Source organism: Oreochromis niloticus, linkage group LG6, assembly GCF_001858045.2.
Source record: "Oreochromis niloticus isolate F11D_XX linkage group LG6, O_niloticus_UMD_NMBU, whole genome shotgun sequence".
NCBI classification, from domain to species: Eukaryota; Metazoa; Chordata; class Actinopteri; order Cichliformes; family Cichlidae; genus Oreochromis; species Oreochromis niloticus.
The window spans coordinates 27,111,029-27,133,219 of NC_031971.2; the positions used below are offsets into that span (position 1 = coordinate 27,111,029).

At 38.3% G+C, this 22,191-nt stretch overlaps 1 protein-coding gene across 7 annotated transcripts in view; it reads right to left on the reverse strand.

Moving 5' to 3' along the window:
- Positions 1-22,191, reverse strand: part of LOC100699125 (myosin-10) — a 65,440-nt gene that overhangs the window by 38,654 nt on the left and 4,595 nt on the right. For 5 of the 7 annotated variants that reach the window (XM_025907809.1, XM_025907807.1, XM_025907808.1 and 2 more), the window contains exons 2-4: positions 19,767-20,148; positions 12,892-13,048; positions 1,185-1,212 (exon numbers count right to left, since the gene is read on the reverse strand). In XM_025907809.1, coding sequence (XP_025763594.1) covers positions 1,185-1,212; positions 12,892-13,048; positions 19,767-20,111 — 530 coding nt within the window. In that variant the 5' untranslated portion in view covers positions 20,112-20,148. Of the gene's footprint in view, positions 1-1,184; positions 1,213-12,891; positions 13,049-19,766; positions 20,149-22,191 lie in introns of those variants that run through there. The other 2 variants (XM_025907811.1, XM_025907810.1) reach the window with 1 other exon arrangement.

The following is a 22,191-nucleotide window of genomic DNA, read 5'->3' on the forward strand; positions in this document are numbered from 1 at the left end:
TAAGAGATTTTCATGTTTTTTATTATGCATACAAGTGTCAAAGCCTTTACCACTGTCCACAATTTGCAGCACATTTTAATGTCTGTCTCCAAGCAAACTCCAAAAAATAAAAATCATTGTTGAATTGCACAAATATACAAAATGCCTTTCATTAAAACTTGAGGTAGATCTACTGTCTTTGACTTCATTGAGGGGAGTCAGTTAGATGGATGATTATTTTCAGGAATGTGCTGATATAACATCGACTATGTCGTTGTTTCAGGTTATTCTTTGGCAGCAGACGGTTGCCCTCCATAATCCCAGTACAGCCAGATGTTTCCCTCTGTTAAGAGGAAGCTTTTTTCTCCACACTGTTGCCCGTTTATAGTCTGTGGATCATACAGTTATTCCCTGTATTACTTTAGATTCTTTATCTTATAAAGTAAAGAGCAAAAGGAAAATTATTGTACATAAAAAATGAACTGATTGAGAGGGTGGTAACTTCAGACTTGGCTGATCTTTTATAGAATTGTTCTCTTCACTAAAGCAAAATGTAGAGAATAGTAAGTCGTGCAGCAGCTGAATGAACAATTATGACACCAAACCATGCGAGGTGTGTAATTTGTTGATACTGTATTGTAATTAAGGTTGCAGAGAGCCTTTGTAAATTACAGTTCTCTTAGTTCAGTTCAGTTTTTTAAACCCTTGTTGCATGGCTTATATCTTGATACCTTCTCTGGCATTTTCCTTGGCTTCATTCCTGTCATCAGCAGGCACTTGTCAGTGAAATGACGCCAGAGGATTGTGAAGCAGAAATGTCAGGCATTTCTCAGACCCACACTTCTTTTAAAGCAAGCTTCTCAGTGACACTGAGCAGGCTATTGCTCCTTGTGAGAAACGTAAGAAGTGTCCAGACCCTGAAGCAAGTCACTCACTTTTACTGCCCTTTTCAACTCGTGTAATTGCAAGTAAATGCATTATTGCCAGTTTCATTTAATTCAGGCAAAAGAAGCAACAGAGAAATACACTGTGAGACAGTTTCCATGTCTCATAATGGAAAGGAGACATTAATTTGGTCCAGGTGGTTCAGTCTGCCTTGCAGAAGAATGTGTCGTGCTGGTGTACGTTAGATGGTTTTAAAAACAGTTGCTCTGTTATGTTGAAATAAGACCAGCCAAATGGCCTTAAATGGTCTGTTTACTCACGTGCAGAGAATGGACTGGTCCTCTCGATCTGTGGAGACAAAAGGGGAAAAAGGGGGACATGACACATAAATGAATGCTCGGTAAAATATTATGAAAATATTATGCAATCATTTATTATTGCATAGTATTTATCATTATTATTATTAAATATACAATATATTTTACTCTGAGACAGACTTGAGTTTCCAAAATTCAGTCCTTACAAACTGTCTGTTGACCACATTTAAACAATAAAAATAGATGAATGTGAAATTTTAGGGAGTTGGAAGCAGCGTACCTACCAGGTGAACCCAACAGCAAACTTGTAACTGCATTATTTTATAAAACTGTGCCAGCTGAAAATCATAAAAATCACAAGTCTAACACAAGAGCTGAAACTGACATTTTTTCCGATTTCAACCTGGCAACCCTCACTGAGTTTAAATGTCTCCTTTTCAACTGTGTCCCAGTAACCACAGGTAATAATGACGTTCAGACAAACCATATTATAATGAAATAGTGTATATAGTAAGAAAAACTACTTGTCATATTTGTACTTAAATCTCAATTAAGGTACTATTTATGAGCAAAATGACCACAAACAGCAGGGCCTGTTGGGACTGACTGCATAAAGCCCCATTACACAAAGTCAGACCGATGCAGCTCATTTCTAATCTACACCAGTAAGATCACTGACATTTTGCAGATGAATGTGCTTCGTGGCTAAACTTGCAGCTGGATTTGAATCACATTAAGAAAACCTGAAAAATGCAAACCTAAACCTCCATTAATGTGCTTGCATTAATTTGCATGGTGCTGAGGTCAGTCTGCACTTTGCGGTCGTGTGGCAGTAAAATAAAATGACACCTTCGGGGTTGTGCGAGTTTATAGCGTCTCATGAGCTCTGAGTGAGACAGCTTCAGGCAATAGAGGAGAAATTAATGATGATAATGATGTCATGGGAAAATACTACTTTGTCCTCCCATCAGTGCCTCCTTAGGGAAACAGTCTCCTCTCCAGTTACACTGTTGTCTGATTAGCTTAAAGTCCAAGGCTTAGATTTGAGTCACTAGTCTCAGACATGCTGTGTTGTTTCTGCATAACTTAAACTAAAACCCAGACAATCTGCGTCACTGACATCACAATCACCAAAGGTTGTTATGCAAAAATGAAGAAAATAGCAGGATAAAGATTATTTATTAACCTTGGCAAACAGATGTATTATATTGGAACAAATTTAATTTGACAAACACTATCTCTAATTTTAATTTACAATTAAAAATTTGACTTCGAGATTCTGGTTTAGCTCCCTGAGGCAAGCAGATGACCCATATGTCATAAGGCTAATGCTGAGGCCAGCCCCAAGGCCATTACTGTCTTCCCTTGGTCTTTCTCCTAGCACCTGGTAGTACTTAATGTATTATTATATTTGAAATGCACCTACGAACTGTTTGCCATTGCCAATAACTGCACCAGATAATGCTCACACATCATAACTCTAACATAACTATGCAGTCATTCGGGCTTTCAGAGCACTCTTTGAATATTTTTGCTTGGAATCCCAACAAAATAAGACTAATCCAAGTTATGTAACAAGAGAATAATCCAGAAGTTTTAATGATGTAATCACAACATGGTACCAAACTATAAGGCTACAAACTACATCTCACCTTATCAAGCATGCGCAGAAAAAACATTATTAGCTGATTGGTTTGAAAGTTTGAAGAAGACTGTTCTATCTTCTTTCATTCTCACTAAGGTACTTTCTTGTATCTCTTGATGAGCAATAACTTGTTATTAAAGGGCCCAATCTCTGAGGTCATTAATTCTGCGACTGAAGTGCAAAGTCTGCACGTTTGTTAAATGAAGGACTTAACACTGACTGATGATTGGCAGCTGATCCATTAGGAGATTGAGCTGGGTGAAGAAAGCCATCAATAACTTGGGGAAAGACTAATCTCTTTTTTTTAGTTAAACCGCAGCTAACTGAATGAGCCGGTCCTGGCTTATCCAAAGAAAGGTTTTCTCTGAAATAATTCAGCAACATAATGTGACTGGTCTAAGCACATTGCAGGCAAACACAATATTAAAGTATAATTTCTCGTACATGAATACACTGAATACTAAAACCAATACCAATGTTTGGAAAAATCCATCACTGCAAATGAGAAATGTGACATCAATCATAACCTTTTGTAGCACTTTCATAAGGACAGGAGTTGCTGCTTTACACCCCTGAAAAAGCAAAAGACAAATTATAAGTTTTTTCCTTTGTCCTTTTTTTCCAACTGTTGAAGAAATTTGACGTGCCATCTGGAAATCCTTATGCATACTTTAGAGATGCCTGTGGATATCGACCTAGTCACAGACAAGTGTCTACAGCTTGTCCATTGTGTACATAGGCCAGCCAGACCACTCACGCAAGTAGAAATTGTGCAATCAACCAAAACCACACCCTACCACAAAGAACATAAGCAGTAATGACTTTGAAATGGAAACTACATGCACTAAGAATAATTTACACCATAGATCCCACTCTCTAAATTTGTTATTTTAGCAACACTGTCTGTGAAACTAGATGAAAACACTGATTCATGTTACTTTTTTACATTTTTTAAATGTACTATCCAGGCTCCAACAAAGCATTTTGAAATTTTAAAGAAAGACTGTTCACTTTAATTCTTTGCCTCCTAATGACTTTTAGTGGACATCCGTGCACAGGACAGCAGTCATATGTTACAGTCCTCCCATCCACACTCCCCTTGTGGGTGGAAACAAATGCTTTGTGAGGAAAAAAAGACCGAGATGTGTTGCTCTCATATATACATGAGGGCAACAACAATGAGCACATTTTTTACTTAACAGTCCACTATGATGGCCTAATTTATTATAACATGGTTCATATGATGGCTCTCTGCTCTTTATTGCATATTTTGTATATAAATTTCGAGAATATTAACATAAATAAATAATGGTGGTAGCCAGTGTTAACCCCAGTCTCCTAGTAGATAAATCTATGGTATCAATTTCAAAATCCTACGTTGCCTTGTTCTTAAGTTATCGCATTTACAAGATTTTCAGAAAACTTGACCTCTGACCTTGACTTTTGACCTTGTGTGTCTTGTCCGAGATTACAAGACAGATACACATATTATTATTTTGAAACTCCTCCATCATTTTGTTCGAGGTTTGCCATTCAAAAAATGTTTAGAAAACTCGACGTCTGACCTTGAGGTCAAGGCCACAGACACTCAAACTTGTACAAGATTTTTAGTAGATGCACCTTTGGTATCAATTTTAAACTCACTTCGTTCTTGACCTATCGTATTCACAAACTGGGTGGCCACGCTGCTTGCCCGCCTGGTGAGCTGACGATAACACCTCATCAGCCTTTCAGGGCTGGGGAGTTAATTATAAAAAAGTGAAAAGTATACCCAAATCCAGGGACACAATTATGGGACTGTAGATGCTTTTCTTTGGCTTAAGACTTCTAGAACTCTAATTTACACTATCCATGAAAGTTAATTTCCCGACTCATTTTGTCCATGTTGTGTCCTGGGCTGGACTGTTGTGCCAGAGGTGAAGGTTTCCTAAAGTGCTGACTGTGTTCCTTTGGGGTACAATGGTGGAAGGTTATCTGACTGAGGACACAGCTGGATGGCTCATCAAGGACAACCTGGGTTTCCTGGCTTTGACCAGAAACTTCCTGCAGCTATAGACTCTAACAAGGATAACAGCCCATGCGCACATGGACTAAAGCTTCACTGATCCTTTTGGATCTCTCATGTCTTCATGTTAACTGCAATGATACATGGATCAACACATGCAAACACAATTCCCCGTTAGCGCTTCCCTTTATCACACATCTCTCTTTACATTCACATCCCTATCTGACCTAGACACAAAGAGAACACCCCCGGAAAGCTGGGGTGTCTCCTTTATCAGACTGGCTCCAGACACACAGGAAAGATATGATCCACCGTGAGGCTGCCTGCTTACATTCATTGAGTTAACAGCTGGGCTGTGATCTGCAAACCTTCTCAGACTGTGAACTGCTGATTACTGCCAGAGACATGGAGAGCTGAAATACATCAAAAATGTAAGCAATCTAATTTTATAAATATAACAGTGGCATGGCGGTTAGCACTGTTGCCTTACAGCAAGAAGGCTTTGGGTTCAAATCCATCATCTGGCAGCGGGTTACAGTGTGGAATTCGCAGCTGCCTGGGTTCTCTCCAGGTACTCCGGCTTCTCCCCACAGTCCAAAGAACATACAATTAGTGGGGTTAGGTTAATCAGAGGTGTAAATGGTGGTCTGTCTTTTTGTTTTAGCCCTACAACATACTACTGATCTGTCCATTGTGTTCCTTGCTTCTTGCCCTATGGCAACTAGTGGAGGAACTTAAGTATCTCTGGATCCTGTTTACAAGTGAAGTAAGAGTGGAGCATGAGGCTGACAGATGGATTTGTGCTGCATCTGCAGTCATGCAGACATTGTATCAGCATGTTGTGGTTAAAAAAAAGAGTGCTGAGCGTGAAAGCAAGGCTGTCAATTTACTGGTCGAACCCCACTCTCACTTGTCCTGAGTAGTGACCAAACAAAAAGACGATGGATACAAATAGAAGAAATTAGCTTCTTCCAAAGGGTGTCTACGCTCTCCCTTAGTGACAGAATAAGTTCAATCATCCAGTAGGGAGTCAGATTAGAGTTGCTACTCCTCCACATCAAAAGGCTCCACAGTTGAGTTGTTTCAGCCATGTCCTCCCATAAAGAGGCCCCAGGGCAGACCCAGCACACCCTGGAGAGCTTACATCTCTCAGCTGCTTTGGGAAGGCCTCGGTATGGACTTGTGTCTGTTCAGATGAGACCTCCCCTACCAGCGGCTGTTATTTCTGTGACATTACTTATTGGTCATAAGAACTGTTTTGTGGGTTTCGCATGATTACTGATGCTCTTGCCAGCTTCACATGACTCCATGCTGATGAAAGGCAGTGGAGATTTCCTGCAGGACATATAATATTATTAGCTTAAGTAAAGGAGTTTGAAAATAATTCTGAATGCTTGATTTAGATATTCTGAAGGGGAAAATGATCCAATTACAAAAAAAGAAAAGCCAGAGTGTTTTCGATCCAGAGATTTTAAGATATTACGTAAGCACAATAAACTACACTGACGATGATACAATTAGACGCCTGAAAAGGTCGGCATTGATTCTCTTACAAACTGTTGACAGTGAAAAATCCGGTGATGTCTTGTAGCACTGACACAAAAACAGAAACTCTGCATGTGGCGTTTCGCTCTGTAGTGAGAGAGGGGAAGAAGGGGAGGTGATCTTAACTCCCGACAGTGAGCTCATTGTGATACTGTGGCATGCTGGGACTGGGCCAGCGACCATCACTGAGGGCTAATGCCTGTATTTAGGAGTGGCAATAAACTCGCTTCAGAGACCAGGGCTGCACACTGAATCAAGCCGTTACTGAAGTGTCACAGTGGGACAAAATCACAGTGGTATAAGGAGGGAAACCCATTAGCTGAATGGTCAAGGTAATAAAGACAAACTTAAAAGCTGTCTCATTAGCAGGAGGAAGTGCATACTTAATGTCTCTATACTGTCTGTAAAGAAAAAGGAAGCTATAATGTTATGATATATTAGGTTGACAAAGTAGATAAGTAGGCATTATCTACCAGTAAAACCAAATGTCAGTAAATGATCACCCACTGAATAGTAAAGCTCTGACTATCATGTAGCTAATATCTTCAGTATAAGTGAACATTGATATTGAAAACCGAGGTTTAAACGCATTAATTATACATTTGAGTTACCCAATTATTATTTCCACAACTGAAAAACTAAAACTAAACTGTGATCTGCAGTCAGAGCATATGCTTTCATTTAAATAAGACCCTTAACACTCACATGAGTGGACTCTGGTTCATCAGACCTTTTGTCAATGGGAGTTTGTTAAAGCTTTGCTTTAGTAGTAGGGAAACTTTTTACATTTTGCTCAAAATAGCCAAAAATTGTGACTGACAATCTGGCCAGGTTGTCATCACAGCGAAGCCATACAGAAGATAGGTTCAGACTTGTGACTAACAAGTTGTTAGCCAATGAGCATGCGGTTGCAGTCAGCTGTGCTCCTCATTCATCACATCCAGTTATAAAACACCAAGATGTCGATGACACAAACCCTCATCTCAAGGCTTCACTAACCAGTGGGTGACATCACAGTTTGTTAGGTCCATCTTTTAGGCTAGAATACTGCTGGGGCAATCAACAACACTTATGTGTGGACCAATCAAAGTCCATCTACATCATTCAAATGTTCTCCTATGCTGAGAGCTTTCTCTATAGTAGGAGTTAAAATGACCTTAAAATCTGAGTTCTATGAACTACACTGCTCTCTAGTACTGGGTTATACCTCAAATGGTTATTAGAACAATTAAAAGGTTCTTGCAGTCCAAATGTGTCCAGTGCCCATGATGACCAGAGGACAGACCTCAAGACAATCAGAAGAGTCAGGAAAATGCCAATGACAACTGGCTCAAACCAATACGGACCTGAAGAGAAGTCAAATATTACCCATCAAAAATGAAAGACTGTATTGGGACTTAACAGCCAGTGAATTCCTAACTTTGAAAACTTGCAGTCTATGAAGAATTGACACAGCAGGAAGAGTAACACCTGTAATAATAACATATGTGGTCTGACCTTACAATACCTCCATCCAACTGGTTCTGCTAAATGCACAGACCAGCAGGATGAAAACGGATAAAGCAGCCACCCTTTTAGGCACATCTCTGCCTCTATAACCTTTTTTCCTACCACAATCCACCACTCCAAATTCACCCAGCTCCTTGAAATGCAGTGTTTCTGTCATCATTTAATGCAGTGGTTTAAATCTGTAATAATCAGTACCAGACAGAAAAAACTCTCCCAAAACAATATGACGACTATGGATTCACTATCACATATTTACTTTTCCAGTTAAATTCAGGTAGTTGGGTTGCATCCCGTGTGGAAATTATAGGATCTGCTTTTTGGATGATACTGACTTGGATGGCGCCATGTGTTGGGATGAATCTGAGCTGTAACTACAGAATAGACATCTGAATTATTGCTGATTCTGAAGAACACTGCAGCGTTTGGCATGGGAAGCAATTTCGTAACACAGAAGGAGCTTTTCATTGTTTATTAGTTCAACGCCTCTGAGCAGTTATACTTATGACGAGGCGCCAAAGGGACTTTTACAGACCGCTAAAAAGTTTGAGTCCTGCTTTCAGTGCCCTGTACCAAATGTTGTCCATCATCATGAGTACACCCTGTAAATATGAGGTAACCATTTACTGCTAGTGAAAGGCACCAGGGTATCCCTTAGCACAGAGGTATCTGACAGTAATTTTTTTAAACCCAAAACACCAGGAATCATTTCAAACCATTTTAAGGCTATTATGGCAAAGGACTCTGTTGTGGGCAGAACTGGGGCTGATGGTTCAGCCAAGGACTTACGCATGGAAACAAATCGAATGAGTTTTTGAGAGTCTGGTTTCGTGGAGCATTTCTGAGAAGGGAAGTTTGTAATGAAATCCGAAAGGAAGATTTACTGTGTTTGGGAAAAACTGACAAGAAGATTTAGATTTTTATTAGTATTCATACAAATTGAAGTAATGGAAATCATTCAGGTAGTCTGCACATCAGGTGCAAAATAAATCAGTGGAGACAGCTAGAGTGGCAGCCAAAGAGAAATAAAAAGAAAGCAAAGAAAACAGCAAGAAATCAGTGAGAGTAAAAGGGAAAATAAGACATACTAAAGGATGGAAAAAAAGGAGAAAAAAAAGTCAGTACAAATCAGTTCTCTTTTAACTCATTATACTGGATTCATAATAATAGTAGACAATTAGGTAACTCACATTGCTGACAATGCCAAAATTATATTGTACAGTGGACCTACAACTATGCAACCAAAGTGCAATAAGCTTGCAAAGTGCAATAAGTGATTTTCTAGTTTCTGCTGAAAACGGTGAACAAGAACATTTAGAGCAACAGTCGACGGAACAGCAGTGATAGTTATAGATGCCGCTGTGAAAATACCCTTTAGGATAAAACCTGACTTAGATGTTTCAATGCTCACAAACACATTTGTTTGTGCATTTTTAAATGGGATAAAAGTGCAATTTTTGTGATTTTAAAAAAGAGCATCTTTAGTAGATGTTTTGGACCACTGATTAAAAATAATGAGCAAATACTTCCCACTTGCTTTAAATGGACTGATATGTACAGAAAGGAGTTTAAGGTTGAAAGAATCCAGCACCAAGCCTCAGGTCAAAAAGTCACCAAAGCCATTACAGCTACAGACCTGATCAATGTCAGGTGGAACTACATTCATTTAGACTGTATGTAGCGGCACTATAAACTTTACTGAGCTGGTTTTATCACACATTTTTGACATTGTGGTTTATAATAAGAACTTCTTACTATAAACTTCTGATTTTCTTTATAAAACTGACCTGTGTTCAAGAGTAACAAAGAGCTGCGCTTTGGGAAAAACCTCAATAAGCCAAGATGGATCTAGCTAGAGCTGACCTAATGCCCTGATTAAACACCAAGGAGGGACTGAAGAACGGGGTCTTTCTTCATTTCCACTGAAACAAAGACCTCCTGTTTCGTAACCCCACCTGTGACACTTGAAGTGGTGTTGTTGCACGGAGACTGTCGAAATTTAAGACAGCTTTTTCTTTCTTAATGTGTGTTTTTTTTCTCAACCATTTCCTCACAACACATTTACACATAAATAAATAATAAAATTAGCTTCTCAAACATCAGTGAGTCAACATCAAGAGCAAAAAAAGAGGACAGTTATGTAAAATATCCCGACCTGTAATCAATGACAGATGTGCAGTGAGTTTCAGAGGTCAGCTTGCACACACCGACTTTATTAGATAACACTTCATTTAATCTCCCATTTGAGCAATGACAGGCTTCAGACACCCGTGAGTCGTTAATATGACACTAAGCTCTGCTCCAAAGGTCATAAATTACACCCAACAAATGATTTCTCACCTGTCTCTTGTTCTGCCACTGCAAAGCATAATTATTAAAAGTGAAAGGTCAGGTCTTAATCAGTGAAATTTTAATAAATCAATTTGACATAACAGAGGATGGAAGTGACATTTAATACTAATTTGCTAATATATGTTTCTTGACACAGCCGTTTTCATATCTGCATAAAATAGCTTCAGTCATTTGAAACATTGTCAGCTCTTCTTCTGATTGTATTTCTAAAGATATTTTTGCACACTGGTGGCATCTAGACCGACCACAGCACCTAACATTTTTATTCAAAAAAAATTACAGCTAAGTGGAGAAACTGGTTCCCTTTCACAGAATAGTTTCATTACTTATATCTACTTTTAAAGCCAGACTTAATATATACAAAGTATTTTTACAGTTAACAAATCATCATTAAGTATATGTGTTATATGTTATACAGAAATCTATAGTACACTTCTCACATTCAACTTACACTCACATTTACCGGAAAAATATTTAAACCAAAACTGATCATTGATCCTGGCATCTCACTTGATTTATGTTATGTTATGTTATATATACTGATATCAACTGACATGAAAACAATATATATTATGGTAAGATATTTTTCCCTCATCGTGCCCAGCCTTAAATAACCACCGGGAATTCAATTCAAGAGGAAAAGCTTTAAATGTCCTCATCTGATCTTTGTACTCAATGTCAGCAATATTGGATTATGGTTTTTGCATCACAGCAATGAAAGAACCAAAACAGACATTCCTGTTATTTGATGAATTAAATAATTTTTCTAAAAAAAAAAGAAAAAGAAAAAAAAGGGAAGAAAAATAGAAGACTTTCAGCACTATTTTTTTCACAGTATGTCTATATTCAGATTTTAAAAATTATAAACACCCTGTTGGGAATTTCATGCATATTGCCTGCTCCTACCAGGAAATCTGATAATAAAAACCACTTTACAGTTTCCTGCCAGCTTGGAGAAGAGAGAAAGAAGAAAAACACCCATCCTAATCTAGTGTATACAGCTGGAAATTCTCTTTTATTAACCAGACTGCCGAAATGCTCAGGGCCAAGGTTGAACAGCAGCTGGCTTTCACTAATCTTTAACCTACAAACCTCCTTTTCAATCACAACTGTTTATTCTGATATGAACACAAATGGGTTGAACTAGCATTAAAAATTGCAGGCCCCATCTGTGAGCTTTAGACACAGACAGTAAAGGCAGGCAAGAATGCTAGCGGGGCAACTGCCTCATTCAACCCACAAAAATATGACAGAATCAAAGATTTACTAATTCACTTGTCTTGTAACCCATCCCCAACCACTGCCCTAGGGTGTTACTGGGTCCTCTCCTTCTACAAATCAATGAAAAAATATATTTCATATTAATTATCTAATTTATGTGCACCTGTTTTATTTCATTGACAGTTTTTACTGCAGTTCACTGTCACACTAGTTTCTCTGCTCACTTTCTAAATACAACAAAAATCAACAACTGTTAAACTGTCTGAAAACAAATGTGGAAAACTCTTGAGTCAACCACAAACATCTCAAAGTCAAATATCTGTACTAGCAGCTCTTTTGCTGATAATGTTACAGCTGTAACCCCCTGAGATGCAAGCCCACAGGGAAATAAACACCCCTTTACTCCCCCCCACTGCACCCTCCCCTCCAAAAGCAGTCAATCTAGGGGGAAACACCACCATGTGCCCATGCCCACTCAAGCAGCAACAGTTTTTAGGAAACAGAGGGTGTGAAGAAAAGGCTTCAATCACAAGAAACTCGCTGGGCTCAATGACAGATTGTGGCAGAAGTGACTGAAAATATCCCATAGTCTTTATGCCATTTAAACCCCCCCCCATAAAACATAAAAACATTTGGGGTCTAAAGAAAAAATGTCTTGGTCACTAATCACTTCAGCATGATGATGTTCCCATGTTTTTTATTCAAAGAGGGCAGAGCTGCTTGTTGACGCTTTCTATGTACCAACATGGAGACACAGCAAAGCCTAAAAGGACCGATGGGACTGTCCAGTCTGTCACCACCCCCACCGGTCAGCCCTCGCAATCACACAAAGGATCTATTGTCGAGCACAATGGGGTCACCCTCTCTGTTCTCGCTGGTCTGATCCTAGTCAGTCACTGCTCATAGAGCCTGGACGCTTTCCAGCTACAAGGATCTTCTAAGACAACGTTGAGCCTGGACAGCCTTCACGCACAAGATTCTGTGATCCTACGATTTAAACTGTCAACTATGTCAAGGACAAAAATAAAATCTGATAGATGTGTTTATGCAGAAACCTTCCTAGTAGTGTTATTATCTTGTCTCAATACATAACCATAAGCTTTTTGCTTAGTGTTTGTTGTGATTTTATTCCACATAATACATACTTAATTGCAATTTTGTGGCTATAGAAAGCTCCTGTGTTTGTGAAGGCCGGTAAAAGTTTAAAAATTACAAGTGATAACACTGATAATCCTATCTCTAATTTGACACTGAACACATTGTGAGGAGATATGACCTTTCAATGAACTAACAAAAAAATTTAAAAATTTTTAAAAAAAGAAGCTCCAACCATACACACAGCCTTAGAAGTAACACCCTGACATTCAATGACATTTTAAAGTGCAGTAAAGTGGTATTTTCTGTAAGGGCCGTGGATTGTAGATAAGGAGACTTACCTTGGAGCATGCATCTGTATGCAGACTCTGAGATGGCGTATATGTGAGGGGGCATTTCGTGCCTCTTTTTGCCCCTGTACATCTCAATGATGTTTTCGGAGTAGATGGGCAGGTTTTTGTAGGGATTTATGACCACGCAGAAGAGACCAGAGTACGTCTACAAAGAAAAGAAAACATGGTCGAGTGTTAATTCCTCAGCAGCCCTAATGCAACATTTATGAAACTTAATATATTATATTAACTTAAATGTATTGATTACAGTGGGCAGTAAATGGGCAAGGACTTGGATGTAAGGACAAATTTGTAAGTAATGTGCTTCAACAGGAAGTATATTTTGTGTCTGCAGTACACGTGTGGTCTGCATCACTTAAGCAGGAACACGTTACTATGCCAACTAAGAAAACAGACCTTTAAATTGAAATAGTTGCATTTTAACCCAAACTATGATCTTTTTCTGAACCTAACCTAGTAGACGCTAATGCCTAACCTTAATGGAGTTACGTATTTTTAATTAATAACTTGGTTCTTTAGTCTGAGCAACAAAATGAATCACTCCAACACCAAATCTTCCAGCTTCCAAATTTGCATTTTTTATTCATTAACATTGGAAAATATTACATTTTTTGTACATGGATACACATCAGTATATATGTGCCCAAAAAGATGTAAGACTGTGCTCACGGACAAAAAGTAATGGTGGGAAATTTAGATTGACCTCAAAACTGTAAAACCGATCAGGGATCATAAATCATTGCACAAACAGGCTGTGAGACCGCTTTGGATTCAGATATATATTACAGTTTTTATTACTCTGAACTAAATTATTGATCTTTAAGTTTATGCAAGAGAATTTGGAACCTTTTAAAAAAGTTTGATATCCTTATTCTAAAACTTTTTTTAAGATCTGTTTGTCTGAACAGCATATTCATAATTCATTGAGCTCCACCTGTTCATGAGGCGATGTGCTTTTCTTGTTTGTGATGATAAGCATAACCAACATGGCAAAAACTGCCAAAATTAGCTTCATTTTGAGCGAAGGGTTCGAATGAACAGTTTGACATAGAGATCAACGGACTTCTATTTTTTCTATTTCTTGTAATGTGTAATACTGCCATACACACCTGTGGTAACAGTACAGTACTCTCAAAATAGAAAAAAAGTATGCAAGGACTGAATTCAGATATGTTTATTTTTTCTCTGTTTTCTTTGAATTATTGTAGGGTCTATATAGAGATATAGAATTGAAATTCTGTCTTGCATGTATTTTTTTTTATTACAACAGGAATGTAACCAGCAGTAGGCTGTCAAGTCCTGATGTTTGCTAACATACTGCTACAATGCTCAATATGGTGAAGTTTTATTTTGCAGAAAGATAAAAACACACAATTTATTCAGAGAAAGATGTGATTGTTTAAACAACTGTTTCCCTTTATTAACAGGCAGTTTTTTCATAAATGGGAACATACAAGTCTGATCAAGTCCAATGTTTCCTATCAGACCATTTGTAAATACTACTAATCCTCTAAAATCCCTTTTACTTAAGAACAAACTGGTTCATACACAATGTCCTCAAAGTCCCACTGTGGTGCATATATTAAAAACTGTACACAACTGGAGATTTCTCTGTTTTCTTTCTAATTATGCAGAAATAATGTTTTCCTCTGCATTAAACTGGTGGCAGGTTTACCCAGAAATCATTTAACTAACAGCAAAAATCAGAGGCAGTGGGAGGTGACTTTAATCCACAACAGAATATCTGCCTTTTAGCTAAAAAATGCAGACAGGCCAGGGCAGGGTTAATCCCTGACATGTCTGCTGCTGCTGCTAGAACATTAACTAAAAACTGTGTGGGGTACAGAGTAAAGAGCACATGAAACCAGATTAATTATCTATCAGTCGTGATCAAGCTTAAAATTAAGATGCAAAGAGAGCAACAATACGGCTTTGTTCCCGCCTGACACTTTATTCTTTTCTCTCCTCCTCACAAGCCTCTTTAAGCTTTTACTCCTTTTTCTCTGTACTTTGAGTCTCTTTTACCTTTCTAATGTATGCATTTGGCTGGGCTCAGAAGCTACACTCTTTAAATAATGTTGTCTGCAGCGGCCTGTGGCCCCGCTAACCCAGTTGTTGAAGTGGAACAACGCTGATGAAAGGAAAGCATGTTTTGAGTGCAGACTGGACTGTACATGCAAGTGATTGAGAGAGAGAAAGCCTTTCCCTTGGCTGGAGTTTCACACGCAAACCGTAAACGCAAAACCATCTGACAGTGCTCTCATTTACTTAATTTTTTTCTGAAGTTATATTACAGTTCAAGTTAATCGAGATCCACTTCTTGTTTTTGCAGTTCAATAAATTTACAGTAAGCCTGTAAGTGATCATGTTGGATAATAATGATGTCAACACTGGCCAGAATGACTCTGATAATGAATCAGCCCTAGTCTGACTCAACAAGCCATTATCAGTTAAAACAAGTGTACTTTCTTTAAAGTATTATTTATTTACTGGAAATGCTCATAAACCAAAGTCATGCATATGAATACAAAAGATTATGATGATTTAAGATTCGATCCATATTGGCCAAATAGCCACTGAACCTAAGATCTTGGCACAACTTGGCACACTAAATTCAAACACTGCTGGTAATGGAGTTGCTAAAGTTGCTAAAACAGAGTTAAAACTAAAACCTGCCCAGAAATGCATACACTCCTGAGACTTACACACAGTGGATATCACTGAAGCCCATGTGTCTGGAGGGTGGAGTAACATCACCAGATGGCCAACAACCCGTCCTCCCCACCTACTCTATGTGCACAGATGCTGTAGACACAGCTCTGCTACAATCTGGCCAACGAGAGATTTGTTTCTCTGGCATCATTAGCAGTATTTGAACACCAACATTACTCTACAGTATTGGCACTGACATTCCTCCAGCTAACACTTATATACTTTGCTAAATGCCATCAACTGTAAAAGGTAACTTGTGCTTACAGGATGTATTTGAGGGAAACAGTCATAATAACCACTTCGCAGACCCCCTACAGTGAGCACAGCGCCAAGCAGACAGATCAGTGATCCTGACCAGCGTGACCCACAGGCAGTGGGGAGAGGGATGACTCAGCTGGCTGTCCTTCATGGTGGACCTCAGGGGGTATATGCAAGATTAGTGGGGCTCAGGGGCAAAAGGGCTGGCCGCCTACACAACCGGGCAAAGCAAGACACGAGCCAGCAAGCATCAGCCATAACAGCACACCAGAAATGAACCAGAGCGCTGTGCTTCATTTCTGTATCAAATGACTTTTGACGAAGTAAATCTCCCCAAAGGAAAGACACCCAAGCACCCTGTGACCAAAGTCATATTTTGATCAAAACTGGTTTTAAAAAATTCAAACTTGAAAAAATTCTGGACTTATTAAAAATTTAAAAAGAAGACATTTGTTTTTTTTAATTAAGTGGATTTTTTTTTAACTTTAATTATCATTTTATTGAATAAATAAACTATCAAAATAAACTAAATCCACCACAGCTTAGCTAAGAGTGTATCTGGACTTTTATGGAAGGGCAAAAAAAAAAAGACAAAAGGATGTATTTAAAGCCAAAACCAGAACATTTTTGCAGCACAATAACCATTTTGTCTGCAATATCTTTTTTTGATAATTAGTAAAAGCTAAAAGTACAAATGAAAATAAAATTCAATCACTTAAACGACCCTGTATAGAATCGGGTAACCATGAGTAATGCATCTCAGATTGTAGTGTTCATAAACTGTGCCCACTACCCTGAGAGACTCTGGCCAACAGAGAAAGCTTTAACACAGTCTGAAGGGCTTTCTGGCTCTCCAGAAACATCCAGATAAATTTCTGTGAACTATGCAGTGCTTAGCAACAGGACCTGACTTGGTGGGAAAAAGGGAGAAGATTTCTGCCGTCTCTGCTTTCCACTCTGACATAGCGGGGCAAACTGGGCTCTAGTCTTTGCTGACTTCACACAAAAAAGCAAATGCATTTACTTAGCAAAATGTCTTAAATATATCCATTCGTGTCTGGATAGACTGAAGATTTAAGTGTGCTCTAAATCTTTAGGTGCTCCTAATCTCATTCAGCAGCTTGATTAAAATGTAAAAATCCGTGGGCTAACTCACATTCAAGCAACACTGATAGCTGAGAACCCCCCCCCCCCCCAAAAAATGTGAGGAATTATAGCTGAAGTCACCTTGTGACACGGAAGACAATAAGTCTTAATGAGGTAAGATTTTAAAACAGTAACACTGGCAACTGACAGTCCAACAACCACAAATATCTCATTTAATCATCCACATGCAGACCTGTGGAAGGCACTGACTCGACTAATTGAGAAAACCCAAAAAAACTGGCTAAAATTGGAATCCAGGCAAAGCTACCATTAGATTACATTTCTGTAGTGATGTAAATATGAATCTGTTAGGGTTGAGCGGTGGCTGTGGCGCAAGTAGCAGAGCAGGTCGTTTATCAGAATTTGAGTAACTGAAACATGTATGTGATGGTAGCATGCCATCTCCAGTGTGCAAGCTTCCTTCAGTCCACACACTCTTGAGCTCTTTCCACATTGCCCCATGGCAGCATGTTTGACACAGAATTATCTCATTTACATTCTGCAAAGAGGTTTATGTCAGCGCTATGCTATGCTGGCCTGACTTAAAAGGTCATACAATCCTCAAAAGCAGGACGGGAAAACATGCAGAGTCAGGAATGCTAAAGCAGCTGACAAACACAATGCTCCATGCATCCAACTCAAATCTCTTCAAACCCTTTGTTTATTAATTTCACACTGGGGAACACTGGTCATGTGGAAAAATCAAAAATAAATGATAACTTAGCAACACAAATTGTACCACAGAGATTAGCAGAAAGGCATTTCTATGGGCCTCCAGAACAAGCAATAACAACAAAAAGCCTACGCACATCGGCTGTTAATTAAAAGTCACTTTTCTCACAGTAAAACAGAAAAAAAATTCAGTTATTTGAACGCACAGATGTTGCTTATCAGTGAACAGAAAGAGCTCTGTTAAGGCAGTTTGGTTACAGTGTGACTCAGCACTGATCTCCCTGAGCAAAGACATGAGGCCTGGGTAATTTCTTTGTATCTCATAAGCCTTCTTTAAAATATACAAACATATTTTTTAGAAGAGCATTTGGGCTTTTCTGCTTATTTTGTTTTTTTTACACTTGGGCTTTTTTTTTTTTTTTTTACACTTTACCCTTTTAGGTCACACTTTACACTGAGTGTTTTTTACAGCACATACAGAGTGAAAATCTGGAACAGATCATTCATTTCTTTCAGTGACCTACAAAGAGATTACACATGATCTGTATTAGAAAATGTCCTTTGATTGTTCTCATAAGGTCTGATGCTGTCCAAACACATGGCAAAACTTATAATCCTAAGTCCTTCCCAGCATACACTAATGTCCAGGCCTTTCATTGCCAACAAGTTACTTAATTACATCAGTAACATATTTTATTTTAATAACAAATAGATTAGATTTTATTATTATGTTATCATGTTGTCAGAACAAAGTGCCACCTCTGTACCTCGGATTTTAGTGTCTATAGTATTGTTTAAAATATTTACACGTAGTAGTTAAATATTCTGCTAAAATACATCAAAATAACTGAAGAAAAAATATCCAATTCAGTTAAATATTGATTGATTGATTGATTTTTTACTTAGCAGGGCTAGGTAGACCTCTGTACTCTTGGGGCTAGTGACCAAATAAATTGGCTATGCCAATTCCAGATTTATATTAAATTAATGGGTGCCAAATTTCAGTAGGAGAGCACATCGGATTTAGAGAAAGAAAGTGATCATGACCATGTGGTGTCACTCCTGCAACATATCAGAGCTAAAAAAATACCCGGGACAAATTGCTGAGCCGAAAGCAGTCTCAGTTACGCTTACACTTTTCAAAACAAGACAAACAATCTGAAATTATTTTCAACCAAGTAATTTCAAGCTAAATTATAAAATATTATGAACTAAAAGAAAAAAGAAAAAACACAAATGCACAAGCCTTACATTCTGCTCTAAGTAAAATATCTCTAATTTCTAACCATGCATTCAAGTGTGAACATGGCAGCCGAACTGTACCTCCTTCCTGGGTCTCAGGTGGCCCACAACCTCTGCATTTGCGCTATTCCAGGAATGCATATCATTAAGTGGGTCATAATCACAGGGGAAATCAGCAGATAATATGGGACACGAAGGCTTGCTCATTGAAGGAAATGTGTTTTTTAGACTCTTGAATTAAGAGAATCAAGTGTGAAATAGAGGAAGTATAGTTTTTGTTTGTTTTGGTTAAAATGAACCATGTGTTTAATAATCTTTGTTTTTTATTGTATAATGAACCAAGTAAAACAACTTCTAAGACATTAAATTAGTAAAATTATTGTATACCAAGCTTTTTTTGGGGGGGGGATAGTGATGTTTCTCCATGAATGTTTTTACCAGGAATCCAACATTTCTGTTTAAAGCCTTGTAAAATGAATGGAACTAGGTATTCCAGTTGACCCTCTTTCTCACTGTTAAACACCTGAGACTCACATGTCAGTGACACAGAATAGATATGACTCTTTGCTAAGAAAGTGGGAAGCACCTGATCAGAATCAAAAAATTCTTGACTATAGTTATTCTCTTACTTACATGCAGTTTTAAAATGTTACCTCTGTGGGATTTTTAACATTACAGTAATATCAATCACATTAACCAGCCTAACCTAACCAAACCTATACTGACAAGTCATAGTAAAGTAAGTCATGTCATGTGAAATGATGACAACTGAACTGCTGAAAAAGACATTTCTTATGAATTGTTGTACTTCTTTATAACTTACAAATACTTACATAAATAAGGCCGGAGTAGTAGCGGTCTTTGAGGTTGTGAAGCACGGATGCCTCGTTCAAGCAGGTCAGTTCAGCCATGTCCTCCACCTTGGTGAACTTGGGCGGGTTCATCTTCTGGATGTCATCCTTGTTGATCACCGCCTTCTTCCCATTTTCTGCTAGCTCCACCACCACCTCATCTCCACGCTCTTGTTGAATACTGGCAGCCTCGAAGCCGTGGCGTTCTGATGGAATCCATACCAACCTTTTGGCAGTCCAGTCAGCCTGTGCTGCCGGGTTGTATACCACAGCGCGGTCCACAAAGAGGTACCGCTCTGGGTCCTCCTGTCCACTCCTCTGTGTCATTGCTGCTGGAAACCAGAAGCAGAGCACTCTTGGCCACCTGTAGAGAGCAAGAAAAGTATGAAGTTCATCAAAATAGTAAAAAATAAATGTAACCAATTTTACCACTCAATTGTGAGTAGTACCCTTACTTAAAGATGTGTAAAAAGTTCAAACACCAAGGCCATTTTTTAGGCAGATAATTGAATTTAGTAGGAAAAGCTACTTTTAGCTGTTCAGAGGGACTTGCCGCCTCCTGGAGTTGAACCAGGGACCTTTTGCTAGTTAGCTGAATGTGAAACAATTAACTATTAAAAGCATGTTACAAAAGGCAGGTCTCAGTAGGACATGACAGTGTGGCAGAAATTGAACATGCACAACACTACGTTTGCCTTTCCTGGTGGGAGAAGCCATAATGGCTTCTGTGAACAAACAGCTATCTGTGCTACGTCAATATTGCAGTAGTAACCGTAGGACTTCACTCAAATCAGATTAATATCAAGTTGACTCGAGTTGCAATTTTAAGCCAAATATTAGATTTTCCCATAAAGCTAAAAAAAAAAACCTGGTAGTAGTTAAGATATAAAATGCAGCATAAATGCTGACTCCCTGTTAGCAGAAGAGTAATAACTATGGATGACATAAAATTCACAGAGTAATCTATTACTTTAGCGATGAAATTTAACAAAACAAGTAAGGCAGTAAGGCAAACAGTTTCCATTTCTAGCAGTTTCTGTAATGAGGGCTATGACAGCATTTATTAGGTTTAGAGTCAGTGGTGTTATGGATTGCTGTGCATAATGATGGGTCTTCACTTGTGATATGAGTCATAAACATTTACAATTCCGCTGTATGTGAGTAAAGCCAGTTTACACTAACTTAGCACGACTAAAAATTTAGCATCTCTGTGACATAGTGGATATAACGTCATATCAACATTAAATTTTAACAATTTTTTCTAATAAGTTACATTGCCATAAAGCATGTGCACCCAGAGAGGTAAAAGTTAAGCAATAGTAACGTAGTAAGTATTAAAATGCCTAATGGCTGCCGTTTATATTATATCAGGGTTTTTCTTGGTTTAAAAATGGGCCTTTGGTGGATGACTATATGAGTATGCTCAATGTGTCCATGTACAGTAAGATAAAAGACCTGTACATATTCCTGGTCTTTAAATAGACAAAACTGATTGCTTAAATACTTTAGTAAATTCCACCCAAATAAACAAATTCAAAGAAATGTATTACAATACTGATGATTTTCCTTTAGCTCTGGCTAAAACCTCTTTGGTGAAGGCCAAAAATTGTCTCTCTGTGCAGGAAAAACATTGCATTCTAAGTTAACAAATGCTTTTCACCCATATTTGGTGGAAAACTACTGACACTACATCTAACTACTGTGAGGGAACATCATGATTCACACAAACATTTCAGTTATGACATTGATTCCATCAAGATGTAACTCAGATAGTTGAGTGCTGGCGGTGGTTAAATGTTTCTCGGATGATGCAGCTTTTGTAATGGCTGCTAAATGTTGGCTCTTAGCAAACTCAGATGGTAATGACTGGAATCCTTTTGAAAACAACAGCAACCAGCTTCTTCAAAACAAAGCTGTGTTCTTAATAATTTATGTCATTGTTTCTGATTTTTAACATTAGCTTTTACTGGGGTAATACACGGACAGTTTTGGTTTGTGGTTATGATTAGTTGTGCCAATGTGAAGCTAAATACTCTATAAACAAGCAGGTAGTTAATTTTTTTTTATTTTGTTGTCAATTTTGATTTACTGAATAGGTTAAAGGCAAAGTTGGACAGGATAGGGAACGCCAATGTGGTTTGATGACAGCTATCACATCTGGTGTGCTAGACCTGGCTATAGAACTACCTGACTGGTTAAGTGATGAGTAAAGGTCAATCAGTAATGAGTACACACAGTATATCCAGTCTACAGCTTAGCTGGAATACTTTTGGTTCAAAGATAAGCTAGCAGAAGACGCAGTAAACATATCAATCCTCCCTGCTAAAGCTACAACCACACAATCTTGCAATCTACACTTCAGTCGGGACAACATGGATGATTGTCCAGTTACATCAATTAGCTCAAA